At 60.5% G+C, this 15055-nt stretch overlaps 2 protein-coding genes across 2 annotated transcripts; one reads left to right on the top strand and one right to left on the bottom strand.

Annotated features, from left to right (window-relative positions):
- Positions 1-37: 37 nt before the first annotated feature.
- MONOS_11817 (uncharacterized protein) lies at positions 38-692 on the bottom strand (the record flags this gene model as incomplete). The annotated part of the gene is made up of 4 exons (XM_067864385.1): positions 38-52; positions 127-194; positions 348-591; positions 651-692. The coding sequence occupies 4 exons, from the start codon at positions 690-692 to the stop codon at positions 38-40; spliced, it is 369 nt and encodes a 122-aa protein (XP_067724494.1).
- A 2756-nt stretch (positions 693-3448) lies between these two features.
- Positions 3449-15049, top strand: MONOS_11816 (uncharacterized protein; the record flags this gene model as incomplete). Its single annotated transcript, XM_067864384.1, has 2 exons — positions 3449-3624; positions 3722-15049. 2 exons carry the CDS (start codon positions 3449-3451, stop codon positions 14652-14654), a joined length of 11109 nt encoding a protein of 3702 aa, XP_067724493.1. The 3' UTR covers positions 14655-15049.
- Positions 15050-15055: the final 6 nt, after the last annotated feature.

Genomic DNA, 15055 nt, shown 5'->3' with positions numbered 1-15055 from the left:
TATTTTGATAGTTTGGCCTTTAACTTTAAAAAGATTTTCAGTCAACGGAAAGCTTCAGAACCCAGTAAATTCAAACATTAGAAATTCTTTCATTCATTGTTTTGAAATGATAAAAATGTAACACACCCCAATCACCAAATCAATGCTCTCCCTGTTCGAAAAGGCTGATTTGAAGTGGAATGGCTCTTTATGTTCTGGAAAAAAGACGAAACGGAAGGATTTACAAAAGAGATGATAAAACAGTACAATTTATCATGTCCATTGAGAACCAGACCATATCCTTTCGCGCTGAGTGAAGGTGAAATGAAGCAAAGGAGCTGGAGAGAAGAAATCTCCAACAAGCAAACTCCTTTTTCTTTTTTCTGTGCTTCCTCCCAGAAAAGCATCTGCAATCAAAGAGGATCTCACAGCGTTGCATCCAGCATCTGCCCATTTGCCATAACAACAGCAAGTCGAGATGTGACTTAACGATTCTATCACCAAGACAAACAAAGCCATCTTCTCCTTTCCTCTTCGTCTTTGTTCAGCCTCTTCCGCAACTCCCTTTTCGAATTTCGCTGCACCCTGCTCAAAATAATGAAGGCGCACACGCTTAATAAGCAATGAAAGCAGACTAACACAAATGCAATGCTTCTGCCTTCAAAACAGACTCTGCTTGTTGGAATTTTGAGCAATTGGTGCTCCGAGTCCATTTGTCCATCAAAATCCAGGGAAATATTAACATCCCCTTTTCCCCACAGAGAAAATAGAAGTCAACAACAATCTTCTTCGCTCCGACCTTCTCGCCTTGGACTCCCACAGCACAAACGAAAAGACCAAAAAAGGCTTGCCCAGCTCCATCAGCAAAATCTGGTCAGTTCAATGTCTGTACAAAATCCCATGCACACAAAAGGAATAAAACATTCACATTCACAGCAGGCACAAATACTTTTGGGAGATCACAAGATTTCTTGTTCTCAATTCACAAACAAATGTTGAATCATTGTTCAATGGCTCAACAACAAATTTTCACTATGTTCTCGTAAATAAATCATGCATCTGCCTGGTGCTTGTGATGTCGCTGATAACACTCTGTGCAAGACATCACAACATTTTTTATCTCAATCATTGTATCTTATGGGCGCAGGGCATCGACAAGTGGGTTGATCAGAAATGGAACAAAACGCAAAAACGGAGCTAGCAGAAGAAAAGAAGCCCGAGGGCGCAGAGGCCGGAGAAGGGGCAAGCGGCGCGCCCGGGGCACCGCTGTCGAAGAATGCGCAGAAGCGTCTGGGGAAGCTGGAGGCGGCGCAGAAGAAGAAGGAGGAGAAAGAGGCGGCGAAGCGGGAGGCGGCAGCAAAGCGCGAAGCAGAGGGGAAGGGGAGCGCGGGGGAGGGGAAAGGAAGCCACGCAGACGAGGAGGAGAATGTGGACCCGCGGTTCTACTTCGAGAACCGGAAGAAAGTGATATATGGAGAGTCGAAGGACGAGCGGAACCCGAACTACCCGCACAAGTTTGGGGTGACGCTGAGCATCGGGGAGTTCATAGAAAAGTACGGGGCGCTGGAGGCAGGGGCGCGCGTGGAGGCAGACACGGTGTCGGTGGCAGGGCGGATCATGCTGCTGCGGCGGCAGAGCGCGAAGCTGGTGTTCTACGACATCCACAACGACGGGCAGAAGATCCAGCTGATGTGCGACCTGCGGGCAGCGGAGAGCGCAGAGGAGTTTGCGGCGGTGCACGACAAGCTGCGGCGCGGGGACTGGGTCGGGGCGGTTGGGCACCCGGGGAAGACGAAGCGCGGGGAGCTGAGCCTGTTCCCGAGCAAGGTGGTGCTGCTGTCGCCGTGCCTGCACATGATGCCGCGTGTGGTGAAGGACCAGGAGCTGCGGCACCGGATGCGGGAGCTGGACCTGATGTTCAACCCGGAGAGCCTGGCGCGGTTCAAGACGCGGTCGAGGATCATCACGTACATGCGGCAGTACCTGAACGAGCGGGGGTTCCTGGAGGTGGAGACGCCGATCCTGAACACGATAGCGGGCGGGGCGACGGCGAAGCCGTTTGTGACGCACCACAACACGCTGGACATCGACATGTACATGCGTGTGGCGCCGGAGCTGTATCTGAAGCGGCTGATTGTGGGGGGCATGAACCGGGTGTACGAGATCGGGCGGCTGTTCCGGAACGAGGGGATGGACCAGACGCACAACCCGGAGTTCACGTCGTGCGAGTTCTATGCGGCGTTCCTGGACTACAACGACCTGATGGAGCTGACGGAGGAGATGCTGAACGGGATGGTGAAGATGCTGAACGGCGGGCGGGAGACGGTGGTGCTGCGGGACAAGGAGGACCCGGAGAAGCTGGTGGAGGTGTCGTTTGCGCGGCCGTTCCGGCGGGTGTCGTTCATGGCGGAGCTGGCGAAGGAGATGGGGGTGGAGTTCCCGGCAGACCTGTCGACGCCGGAGACGAACGAGTTCCTGCGGAAGCTGGCGAAGGAGCGGGAGGTGCCGTGCACGCCGCCATTCACGACGGCGCGGCTGCTGGACAAGATGGCAGAGAAGTATCTGGAGCCGTCGTTCAAGAACCCGACGTTCCTGTGCGACCAGCCGGCGATCATGTCTCCGCTGGCGAAGTACCACCGGGCGAACCCGCAGTGGACCGAGCGGTTTGAGCTGTTTGTGAACCACACGGAGCTGGCGAACGCGTACACGGAGCTGAACGACCCGGTGGTGCAGCGGAAGCGGTTTGACGCGCAGGCGGCAGCGAAGGCGCAGGGAGACGAGGAGGCGACGCTGATCGACGAGTACTTCTGCCGCTCGCTGGAGTACGGGCTGCCGCCCACAGCCGGGTGGGGGTTCGGGATCGACCGTGCGGTGATCATGCTGACGCAGGCGCCGACCATCCAGGATGTGATCCTGTTCCCCACGCTGCGCCCCGAGATTGTCAACCCCACGCAGCTGCTGGCTGCGGAGGGCGCACAGACAGCCTCTTCCTCAACCACTCCTTCATCCTCATCTTCATCCTCGTCTTCCTCTTCCTCTTCCTCCTCAACCTCTCCTGCACCCTCTGCACCCTCAACCTCGTCGTGAACACCCTGAGCTGAACAATGCTGCGCAATGCCCTTGGAGAAGGGCCTGAAGAACTGGAATAACCGGAAGAGCAAGAAGAATCGGAAGAGCTGGGGCGGAGCGGAAAGGAAAGGCAAGCGGTCATCTGATTGTTTTTAGTCATTTCAGCACATCAAAGACAAAGATTATTTTGAGAATATATTTTTCTGTCAGCTTTCATTTGCTTGTTTGTGTCTTTTTTGTGCTCGGGGGGTAAAAAAGTTTTGAAAAAGAAAAAGGGCAGAATGCTCGTTTGAAATCCAAAAGCGAATCGCAAACATTGTTTCGTGATTTTCCTCCGTGTTTCCACACGAAGGCAACGAAAAATAGAATTGAAATGATTTCATCAGGAAATAATCAGGGCATGAAATGTGCTGCAGTCCACAGCACAGAACACACGAAACAGCAGAGTTTCGCCAGCGCCACCAGCTGCAGCGCTTGGTTCATTGCACAGCCAAACAAAAAGGCAGCAGAGCAGAATGAGCAGAAAGAGCAGAAAGACATTCAGTCATCCGCAATCTTCTGCTGCCCCGCAAAACAGTTTGTTTTCCATCAATGATCGAGCCTGCCCAATGTTGTTTTCAAAACACAAAGCATTATTTTTTTATTGCCAATCCTTGTTTAATTTTTCTGCGAGCTGGCAGCCGATGGCGATTCGGCATGTTGTGGCGATAGCAATGGCAGTGCTCTGCATTGCGCAGGGTTCTGGTGCTGACGCGTGGAAAAGGGGCACAGGGCCAGGGAAAAGCAATTTTGTCAAATCGTTTGATTCTGAGGCCCCGAGAGAAGAACAGGCACGCAAAAGCAGAGGAACGGAGACACCTTTGCATGGAAACGCAAGCTCTGGAAAAGAGCCAAGAGGCCACCTTCGTGTGGCGGAAGGGACAGAAATAATGATGAGCGGGTTTTTGCGGAACAGCACGGTGAGGGTGGTGGGGGTGCAGCTTGCTCGGGCGCGGGAGGCAAGCAAGATATTTTGTGTGGAGGAGGGTGTGCTGGAGGCGTGGGGGTGCATGGTGGAGGGGCGCGATGTTGAGAAAAGGAGTGCGTTTGAGAGCAGAGGGGGGGTGGCTGAGTTTGGGAATGTGACGATCGGTGGGCACTGGAAGGGGATGCATGTGGCGCCTCTGGTGGAGGCAGTTGAAGGGGCTGGAACAGGGTTAGGTGCAGCCGGCGGGGTGAGTGTGAAGATTTCAGAAACGAGGCTTTGCTCGTTTGGAGTGGCGGCAGGGCCGCTGCTGCAGGGGGAGGAGGTGTGGGGGTGGGGATGCGAGTTTGTGAACATCAGCAGAGAGGCAGGGGCGAAGGGGGTTGGGGGAGGGGTGTTTGGGAGGAGTGTTGTGGCGAGCTGTGTGTTTCGGAGGGTTGAGGACGAGCTGTATGGGGGGATTGTGGGGTCGATGGCCTTGGGAGACTCGGTGGAGGAGGGGAACACAACACACACGGGGTGCTGGCGGAAGGCAGGGTGCGAAGAGAGCCATGTCGGGTGGGGCAGGCGGAAGGACATCAGCACGCACTATCCGCGGTGCCGGTTTGTGGGGTGCGAGTGGCGGGAGCTGGGAGAGGCGATTGAGGGAGGAGCGATCTACGCAGCGAACACGCAGGCGCCGCTCACGGTGGAGGTGGAGGAGTGCGGGTTCTACGGGGCGCGGGCGCTGCTGAACGGCGGGGCGATTCTGCTGCGGGGCAGGCGGCAGGGCTGGGGCAGAGGGAGGAACGAGGGAGGAGGAGCGAGTTGGCTGCAGTGCAAGCTGAGCGAGAGTGTGTTTGTGAACTGCAGCTCGTCAGCTGGGAGCGGGGGAGGAGTGTCGGTGGAGTGTGTGAGCGGGTGCGAGGTGAGGAGGTGCCGGTTCAGCGGGTGCAGAGGGCTGAGGGGAGGAGGCGGGGTGGCGCTGGCAGACAGGGAGAAAGGGGCAGGAGAGGCAGTGGTGGTGGTGGAGATTGAGGGGTGCGAGTTTGAGGGGTGCGGGGTGGAGGAGGCGAAGGGAGGCGGGGTGTGTGGCGAGGAGGTGTGGGTGGTGATGCGGGAGTGCTGGTTGATGGGGTGCTGGGCGCAGTCGGAGGGCGGGGGGATGCATGTTTGTGTGCAGACGCCTGTGGATGGGGGTGGAGCAGAGGCACAGGCAAACTCCCAAAACGGGGAAAGGAGAGGAAGGCAAGGGAATGAGCATGGAGAGGCGATTGTGGGGCACTCGCTGTTCTCAGACAACAAGTGCCGGGCAGCCGCAGTGGAGGAGAGGCTGGGGCTGGATGTGTATCTGGACGTTGTGTCGCTGACAGACAGACACGCGTTTGTGGGGTGCTTCTCTGCAACGAAAGAGGAGGCAACTGTGATTGAGGCAGTATCATCATCATCGTCATCATCAACAAAAGATGAGCAGAAATCTTCTGACAACGCCATTTCACAAAGCACACTTCACGAAACACTTCACTCATTCGACTCATCATCATCATCTTCTTCTTCTTCTTCTATTTCTTCTTTGCCATCATCATCATCATCGATGGCGAAATCAAGCATTTCACAGAACTCATCGACATCGCCTCCTTCAGTCAGTGGGTGTCCGATGAGAAAGGCGCGGCAATCTGGAGAGGGGAGGAGGAGCGCATGGGGTCGGCGGGTGTTTGCTCGGCACCTGTTGGACACGAGGGGAGAAGGGGGAGGAGAGGAGAGGGATGTTGGGCTGGAGTGGATGCGGACGACGATGGACAGGGTGTATGTGAGCAGGAGCGGGAGCGACGAGGTGGGGTTTTGCGGGTGGGACGAGGAGCACGGGTGCGAGACGATGGGGAAGGCGCGGGGGCAGCTGTACTGCTGGGGTGGGGAGGAAGGGAGCGAGGGGTGTGTGGATGAGGAGAGCGGGGGAGAAGGCGGGGGTGGCAGCGGCAGTGGCAGAGGCAGAGGCAGGATGAGGGATGAAGAGGAAGAGGCAGTTGCACGAGAAATGGTGATTGTGTCTGTGGATGAGAAGAAGGAGTGGGAAGGGGTGGATTTTGGAGAGAAGGCGGTGGATGTGAGCGGGGCAGGGGCAGCAGTGACGCGGATGTGGACGCGGGTGATGAGGGAGGGAGCGTGGGTGGTGCGTGTGGGAGGAGGGAGGGTGCGTGTGAGCGGGGTGGGGATTGAGCAGGCAGGGGCAGAGCGGGAGACGGGGGTGGTGGGGGTGGAGGGGAGCGGGAGCGCGGAGGTGCGGAAGGTGGAGGTGGTGGGGGCAGGGGGTGGGGGTGTGGTGTTTGGGGTGAGCGGGGCAGGGAAGCTGGTGCTGGTGGGGGTGGCTGTGCGGGATGCAGCGCTGGTGTCGGGGGCAGTGGTGTCTGTGGGGGCGGGAGGAGCGCAGGGGGTGCGGCTGGAGTCGTGCTCTTTCGTGAACATCAGCCGGAGCGGAGGGAGCGGGGGCTGTGTGCTGGATGGGGAGGGCGGGGCGTTTGGGGTGGTGTGTGCAGACTGCACATTTGCGCTGTGCAGTGCAGCGGGGTCGATGGCTGGGGGCGGGGTGGGGGTGTGGTCGGAGGGGGCGACGGAGGCGGCTGAGCTGTGGCGGTGCACGCTGTCGTCGTGCCGGGCAGCAGCAGGGGCAGCAGGGTCGGGGGCAGCGGAGGGGCGAGGCGGCGGGGTGCATGTGCGGGTGAGCGAGAGCGGGGGGTTTGTGCTGCGGGAGCTGCAGTTTGTGGGGAACGAGGCGACGCATGGGCGGGATGTGTTTGTGGTGTGCCCGGTGCTGCGGGACGTGGTGACGGAAGAGGCGTTTGCGTTCCGGCGGGGGATTGCAGACACGAGAAACTCGCTGTGCGGGACAGATGCAGAGTGTCAGGATGTGGACCTGGTGTGGCTGCTGACGGGGGTGAAGCATGAAGGGGTGGTGTATGTGCACTATGCGCTGGCTGGTGGTGGAGGAGGAGGGCAACAGCCGAAGTGCGGGTTCGACTCGGCAGTGGAGTGCGGGACAGAGGAGGTGCCGTGCGAGCGGCTGGCAGTGGGGCGTGGGCGGTTTGCGGAGGGGAGCAGGGAGAAGCGATTGGTGGTGAAGGGGGAGTGTGTGATGGGGGGTGTTGGGGATCTGAGCGGGATGGAGGTGGAGCGGTGGGTGGGTGAGGAAGAGGGGAGCACAGAGCCTGGGGTGGTGTCGTTTGCGGTGCTGGGTGGGGCAGGCGGAGAGGTGCAGGGGATCGGGAACGGGGGTGTGCTGGGGGTGAGGGAGATCCGGTTTGTGCTGTATTCGGAGGTGGAGCCTCCAGACGGGGTGCTGATTGAGACGCATGGGGAGCGGGCAGAGTTCAGAGACTGTGTGTTTGAGGCGCATGGCGGGGCGGGGGTGATCGGGTATGTGCTGGGGCGAGGGGTGCGGGGGCTGTTTGGGATGGAGCGGTGTGTGGTGCGGGGGAGCGGGGTGACGAGGTATGTGGGGAGTGTGTTTGAGCTGGAGACGTCGATTGGAGGCGGGGTGTTTGTGGAGACGCGGGTGGAAGGGCTGGCTGTTGGGGAGGGGAGCGTGTGGCGGGTGCGGAAGAACACGACGGAGACAGAGCGCGGAGTGGTGCAGGAGGGGCTGCGGCTGGAGGAGTGCGAGGCGGAGGAGGTGAAGGGAGGGGCAGGGGTGCCGTGCCTGGTGAGCTTTGAGGAGGGGTGCATGATGGGAGTGCAGGTGGTGGGGGGTGCAGTGCGGGAGTGCCTGTCGGCGAGCTCAGCGAAAGGCGGGGCGATGCTGGTGGGGGTGGCGGGGGAGCACCGGTTTGTGCTGAACGGGACGGTGGTGGAGTGCTCAGAGGTTGGGGAGCGGGGAGCTGGGCGGCTGGCGTATGTGGAGTGCGGGGCAGGGGCAGAGTTCCTGTTTGTGCACCCGACGTTCACTCCGCTGGCGAGCACACTGAGCGAGTGCTTTGTGCGGGTGAGCTGCGGGGAGATGGCAGACGCGGATGTGGTGCGGGGGTTTGAGTGCGACATCTTCCTGTTCTCGGCAGGAGGGAGCAGCACGTTCTACGGGGTGGAGTTTGGGGGCGAGGGGCTGCTGGAGACGCTGCTGGACACAGTGCTGGGGAGCCAGACGCACGAGGTGGTGGTGTCGGGGGAGACAGGGGCAGACACGGCAGAGTGCGGGGGCAGGGCGCAGGCGTGCCGGACGTTTGACTACGGGTGGCGGCGGGTGAGGGCGTGGGATGCGTCGGAGGAGCTGCCGAGGCTGCGGGTGAACGGGACAGGGATGGTGGGGCGGGAGGTGTATCTGGGGTATCGGGTGATTGAGGGTGCAGAGGAAGGGGTGCAGGCGCGGCTGGTGGTGGGGAGTGCTGTGCTGAGGCGGAGCAGCAGCGCAGGGGCAGTGTTCACGAACGCAGAGGAAGGGAAGCTTTCGTGTGTCGGGGTGGAGTATCCGCGGGTGCTGGAGCTGGGGCAGAGGGTGCTGTTTCTGGTGGTGGGCGGGGTGCTGGAGGTGGAGGACGGGCGGGTGGTGTGCAGGAGTCGAGGGGAGGCAGCGGGGGAAGCAGAGGCAGGCGGGGCAGCGGAGTTCCAGCTGGTGCGGGGCACAGGCGGGGAGCTGCGGGTGAGGAACACGAGCATCGGGTCGGAGTATGTGGGGAGCGTGTTTAAGGAGGCGGCGATGGAGGTGGCGGGGATGGTGTGCGAGTTTGTGGGGGTGAATGTGTCGAACATCGGAGCGCCGGAGAGCGGGGAAGGCGGGGCGCTGGCGGTGGATGTTGGGGCAGCGGGGTCGCTGAAGCTGAACAGCGGAGCAAGCGGTGCAGCAGCAGCAGCGGTGGGGTGTGTGTGCTCGGAGTACAGCGGGCGGGGCGGGTTTTTGTATGTGGAGTGCGGGTCGAGGAGTGCAAGCGTGGAGGTTGGGGCGATGGGGTTCAGCAAGAACGAGGCGCGGTGGGGGAAGAACATTTATGTGCGGGCAGGTCGGCTGGAGGATGTGGTGAGGGAGGAGCAGATGGGGTTTGGGTGGGAGGCGTGGAAGGGAGACGAGGAGGCGTTCTGCGGGGATGAAACGGGGGGCGGGGCAGGCGCAGGGGTGGTGGTGAACCTGCTGGTGTATCTGATGGGGCTGCAGTATGGGGTGGTGCATGTGTCAGAGACAAAGGGGAGGGGGTATCCGGGGTGCGGGAGCGCAGGGGCGCCGTGTGCGACGTTTGAGCAGGGGGTGGCCAACTCGGCAGCAGAGGGCGGGCGGCGGACGATGCGTGTGGTGCGGGGGGTGGAGGTGGCGAGGGGGTGCGATGTGTCAGGGTTTGCGATTGAGTCGAGCGGAGACACGGCGGCGAATGTGACGCTGGCGGGGAGCGTGGCTGGGAGCACAGAGCGGGCGGTGCTGACGAACGAGGGGGCGCTGTCGTTTTTGCGGGTGCGGTTTGTGGTGCCGCGGGAGTTTGCGGGCGGGCAGAGAGTGCTGGTGGGGACATACACAGCAGCAGGGTCGGTGGCGGTGGAGGAGTCGCAGTTCGACTTCACGGGGGCAGGGGCAGGGGCAGTGCAGTTCAGCCTGCTGGAGATAGTCGGGGGTGTGGGGGAGGTTGTGGGGTGCACAGTGTCGGGGGTGAGCTTTGGTGTTGAGATGTTTGTGTTTCGGGAGGAGGAGGAGGAGGAAGCATTTGTGGAAGAATTGTTAAATGGGGTGAAAGGGGGGAAGAGAGGGAAGGGAAGGAGGAACGAAGGGTGGGGGATGTTTGAGGTGCGGGGGTGCAACTTCACGAATGTTCGGACAGAGCTGAACGGGAGTGTTGTGAGCGAGGGGGCGCAGGGTGCTGGGTACAGGATAGCGAACGGGACGGTGCAGAGCTGCCAGACAACACAGAACGGGGGCGGATGCTTTGTGGAGATTGGGGCGGGGAGCAGGGTTTCGGTGGAGGATGTGAGGATGGTGTGGTGCGGGGCAGGGGAGCGGGGCGGGGCGGTGTATGTGCGGATCGGGAGCGGGGCAGGGCACGAGGAGCTGGGGCTGGGGCTGCACCGGCTGAGCTTTGCGGGGAACTCGGGGGCGGCGGGAAGGGATGTGTTTGTGGAGTGCCTGAACATGGAGCGGCAGGTGCACTACTCGGCATTCACGCTGACGAGGGAGCAGTTTGAGGGGGCGAGCGGGTACGAGATCCGGGGGTGCGACGGGCTGGTGGGGTGCGGGGCGGGAGACGGGGTGGATCTGTTTGAGGTGATCCGGTTCCGGCGGGGGAGGGAGGTGTTTGCATCGTCGACGGCGGGGGGCAGGACAGAGCAGCGGATGTGCGGGACGGAGGGGGCGCCGTGCGGGACGCTGGCGGTGGCAGCGGAGCATCTGGACAACGAGGCCGGGAAGATGCTGCATGTGGTGGGGAGGGTGGAGCTGCGGGGGCAGGCGGTGCTGGAGGATGTGGGGGTGCAGCGGTGGGGCGAGGGGAGCAGGGCAGAGATTGGGATTGAGATTGGAGAGGCTGGGGAGGAGGAGGAGGAGGAGGGAGAAGAAGGAAATGGGAGGGCAAACGGGGTGGACGAGGCGCTGCCGCTGATCATGGCGCACGGGGAGGTGAGGTTTGAGGAGGTGGGGATTGAGGTGAGGGCTTTGAGGGGAGGCGGGGCAGGCCACCCGGCGATCATCGGGACAGACGGGCAGCTGGCACTGGTGAAGTGCGAGCTGTGGTGTTCTGGTGGAGGAGGAGGAGAGGAGTCATCGCAGCTGGTGGGGTGCCCGCTGATACTTGCGGATGGGAGTGGGGGAATGGGGAGGAGCGGGGAGTGTGTGCTGGTGGTTGAGGAGTGTGTGGTGAGGGGGGAAGGGCAGAGGCAGAGCGACCCGGAGGTGATTCGAGGGCGGAGGGCGCGGGTGGAGGTGGGGGGCACAGCAGTGAGCGGGGTGTTTGGCGCAGGGAGCAGGAGCGGGCTGTGCCGGATGGAGTCGCAGCTGGTGCTTGTGGAGGAGTGCGAGTGCCGGGTGTGGAACACGAGCGTGGTGAACTCGTCGAAGGGCGGGATCGGGCAGCGCGGGGGCGTGGTGGTGGTGGACGGGGTGGAGTTTGGGGACAACAACCCGCTGATCGAGGGGTATCCGTCGGTGCGGCGGAACATGGTGTGCAGCGGGGGCGGGGTGGTGGAGGTGCGGGGCATCCGGAACGGGGAGCGGGCGGGGGAGAGCAGGTCGTGGTGGATCATGGAGGAGGGGTGTGTGGTGGAGGGGGCGAGTGGAGGGGCAGGCGGGGTGTACTTCCGGCCGGTGCTGACGAACGTCAGCTGGACAAGCAGCGGGGGGCAGGCGCGGCTGGAGTTTGTGGGGCGGGAGCTGGTGCAGTGCGGGCTGTACTTCCAGATAATTGTGCGGGGGGCAGACGGGGGCGAGCGGGTGAGGACATACCGGTTTGAGAGCACAGGGCAGAACACGGAGCGGCGGGGGTACGGGAGGATCGGGCGGGAGGTGATTGAGGAGAGCGGGGCAGAGGAGGAGGTGCTGGCGCGGGTGGTGTATTCGAGCGAGGAGCTGGCTGTGGAGGAGCGGGGAGGCGGGGAAGGGGGAGAGGGGAGGGCAGGAGAGGAGGCAGGGGAAGGCGGAAAGTTCTATGCGACAGCAGCGATTGTGCTGAAGGGGAAAGGGGCAGGGGCAGGGAGGAGGCAGAGCCTGTATGAGCGGTATGGGTGGCCGATCATCCTGTTTATGGGGATGAGTGCAGTGGGGGTGGTGGTGGTGGTGGTGATTGTGGGGTGCTGTGTGCGGCAGCGGCGGCAGGGGAAGGAGCGGGAGCGGCGGCTGGTGGAGTCGGGGTCGAAGGTGCTGGGGCAGAACCGGGAGATGCAGTCGGCAGCGTTTGAGCGGGTGAGGCGGTACGGGGCAGACGGGGCAGAGGTGGGGGAAGAGGATGTGGAGGTGGGGGTGCTGCTGAGTGCGCTGGCGCAGGACAAGGAGATGGCAGAGGCAGCGCGGAAGAGCAAAGCGGAGAGTGGAAATGCTGAAGGTGCTGAAGGAAGTGCTGGAGAAGAAAGAGGAGAGGAAAGAGGAGAGGAAAGAGGAGAGGGGCATGATGGACAGGAGGGAAATGAAGGAAATGAGGGAAATGAGGGACAAGAAGGACAAGAGGAACATGAGGGAGGAGGAAGAGAAGGGGAGGAAAGCAATGAAAGCAATGAGAATGAAGGAAGGGATGGAGGAAGGGAAGAGGGAGGGGATGAAAGGGCAGAAGAGAGGGAAGAAAGAGAGGGAGAGGGAGAGGGGAGGAGAGGAGAGAGTGGAATGGGAACAGGGATGAGGGAGGAGAGGAGGGGAAGTGTGTGGCTGGGGAGGAGGAAGAAGATCCCGTGCATCAGGTGCGAGAGCCCGTTTGGAGGGGTGATTGTGGATGAAGGGCGGACGCTGGCGCGGCTGCTGCACTGGGAGGAGGAGGAGTCAGGGGGAGGAGAGGAAGGGGCAGGAGAGGAGGGAGGGCTGTGGGAGGAGCTGCGGAGAGGGTTTGGCGGGGGCAGTGCTGAGGAGCGGGCGCGCTGTGCAGCGAAGGTTGTGTTCTGGGTGGTGAACGGGTGCCAGCACATCCTGCGGAGCGGGGAGTCGGGGATGCTGCTGATGAACCTGAGCCCGTGGGCAGTGATGGTGAGCGGGGAGGATGTGGTGGTGAAGCGGTATGGGAGCAAGCGGCGAGGAGAGGCGCGGCGGTCGGAGGAGCGGGCGCTGCGGTACAAGGCGCCGGAGCTGTTTACGCGGGAGGACTGTGGGGAAGGGAGGAGGAAGAGGGAGCAGAGGGCGCGGGCAGAGTCAGAGAGGAGGGCGAGGATGGAGAGGGAGAGGATGGAGAGGGCGAGGATGGAGAATGAGAGGGGAGAAAGAGGAATGGAATGTGCAGGGGAGCGGGAGGTGCGGGAGCTGGGGCCGGAGGTGTTTGGAGGATGGAGCGGAGAGGAAGGGGGAAGAGAAGATGTTGTGGAGGTGAACGAGAAGGTGAGGTTCAGGGCAGATGCGACAGAGAAGTCGGTTTCGTTCACAGTTGGGATGCTGCTGCTGGAGATGATGAGCGGGCGGCGGCCGTTCTGGGAGGCGGAGTCGGAGTTTGGGGCAGGGAAGGAGGTGTACCGGGGGAAGGGGCAGGAGTATGGGCGGCGGGTGATGGAAGAGATCCTGGCAGGGGGAAGAGGAGGAGGAAGTGGAGGTGGAGAAGGAGGAGAAGGAGAAGGAGACAGAGGAGGAGGGGAAAGCACAGCGCTGAGGCTGTCTGTGTTTGATGCGCTGATTGAGCAGTGCCTGAGCACAGAGGAAGGAGAGCGGCCTTCGCTGAACGAGATCAAGCGGGAGCTGATGAACCTGTTTGAGGCGGGGTCGAAGGAGCTGAGTGGAGAGCATGCATTTGTGGATGACGAGGAAGAAGAGGAGGATGAGGATGAGGAAGAGGATGAGGATGAGGAAGAAGAGGGTGAAGAGAGAGAAGGAGAAGGCAGATACTGTGGAAGAGGAAGGAGTGTGGATGAAGAAGGGCAGAGAGATGCACAGAGTGGAAGCGAAGAAAGAAGAAGAGAAAGGAGAGAGGGATTGGAGCAAGGGAAGGAACAGGGGAGGGAAGAGGAGAGGGATCAGGAGAGGGACAGAGAAAGAGAAGAGCGAGAAAAGCTGGTGCGGCTGATAGAGGAGACGCGGCGGAAAGGGCAGCAGCAGGAGGAGGAGGAGAAAGAGGCGGTGAAGCGGGAAGAGGCGCGGGTGAAGGAGCGGCTGGCAGAGAAGCTTCGGAGGAGATGGGCGATGGGAGGGAGGCGCTCGGAGAGAGGGAAAGGAGAGGCAGACAGGGAAGGGGCAGATGGGGAAGAGGGTAAGGAGAAGGATGATGATGGTGATGATGATGATGGAGAATATCGAGTGTCAGCCGGGAGGAGGGAGGAGAGGAAGAAGCGGGAGGAGCGGGAGAACGAGCGGAACATGTGGATGCGGGAGCTGGCGCAGGCGCAGCGGCGGGAAGAAGAGAAGAGGAGGGAAGAAGAAAAGAGGAGGGAGGAGGAGGCGCGGCGTGGAGAGGAAGAGGCAGCAGCGCGGGAGAAGGCAGCGGCAGAGCGGAGGAGGGCAGAAGAGGAGCAGGCAGCGGCAGAGGCGGGGCGGCGCAGGGAGGCGGGGGAGGTGATTGTGCGTGTGTGGAAGGAGCGGCAGGAGGTGTGGGCAGCGAAGAGGGAGCTGCGGGAGCTGCGGCAGGAGAAGCGAGAGAGAGAAGAGCGGGAGCGGAAGAGGAGGGAGGAAGAGGAAGCGGAAGCGATGGGGGAGGAGGGGGCAGCAGAGGCAGAAGAGAGGGCGCAGCGGGAGCGGGAAGAGCTGGAGGAGCTGGAAGAGATGAGGAGGAGAGAAGAGGAAGCAGAGGCAGAGGGAGAGGCAGAGGGAGAGGCAGAGGGAGAGGAGCGAAGAAGGGCAGAAGAGGAAGAGAAAGAAAAGGAAAAGGAGGAAAGGAAGAGAAAGGAGGAAGAAGAAAGAAAAGAAAAAGAGGAAAAGGAAAAAGAAGAAGAGAGGAAGAAGAAAGAGGCAGCGAGGACAATTCTGAAGTTTTGGAGGAGATGGAAGGAAGGGAAAAGAAGAGAAGAAGGAGTGGATGGAGACGGAGATGGGGATGGAGAGCCAGAAGAGGCGGGGGTGCAGGAGGAAGGGAATTCTGGAGGGTGAGGCGAATGGGAAGGGAAGTTGACGAAGAGGAGAAGAAGGGGTTGTATTCGGCCTCGCCATTATTATCATTATTATTATTCTCGAAATCATAACAGAAATTATCATCATTATTATTGATATTGTTATCCTTGTTGTTGATGATGTTAGTTGATTTGACTTTTTGTATTTTTGCGTGTTTTGGTTTTTTTGTGTTTGTGGCCATTGTTGTTGTTGTTGCTGCAGAAGATTGCCGAAAGTGTTGTTGGCCACTTTGCCAAGCTATTTTTGTTTTCTTTTCTAATTTGTGATTTTTTTTTTCAGTTCTATTTTTTTTAGTTTTTCTCTCGCTTTTCCGTTTTTGCATGTGTTGTATTGGTGTGCTGGGTGTTGAAGACAGCTTAATGTGTATTTGCAGGCTTTGC

This window comes from Monocercomonoides exilis (genome assembly GCF_001643675.1).
Source record: "Monocercomonoides exilis strain PA203 chromosome Unknown scaffold33-1116896, whole genome shotgun sequence".
NCBI lineage: Eukaryota > Preaxostyla > Oxymonadida > Polymastigidae > Monocercomonoides > Monocercomonoides exilis.
The sequence above is the reverse complement of the archived record's forward strand: the minus strand, read 5'-3'. Positions and strand labels throughout refer to the sequence as shown.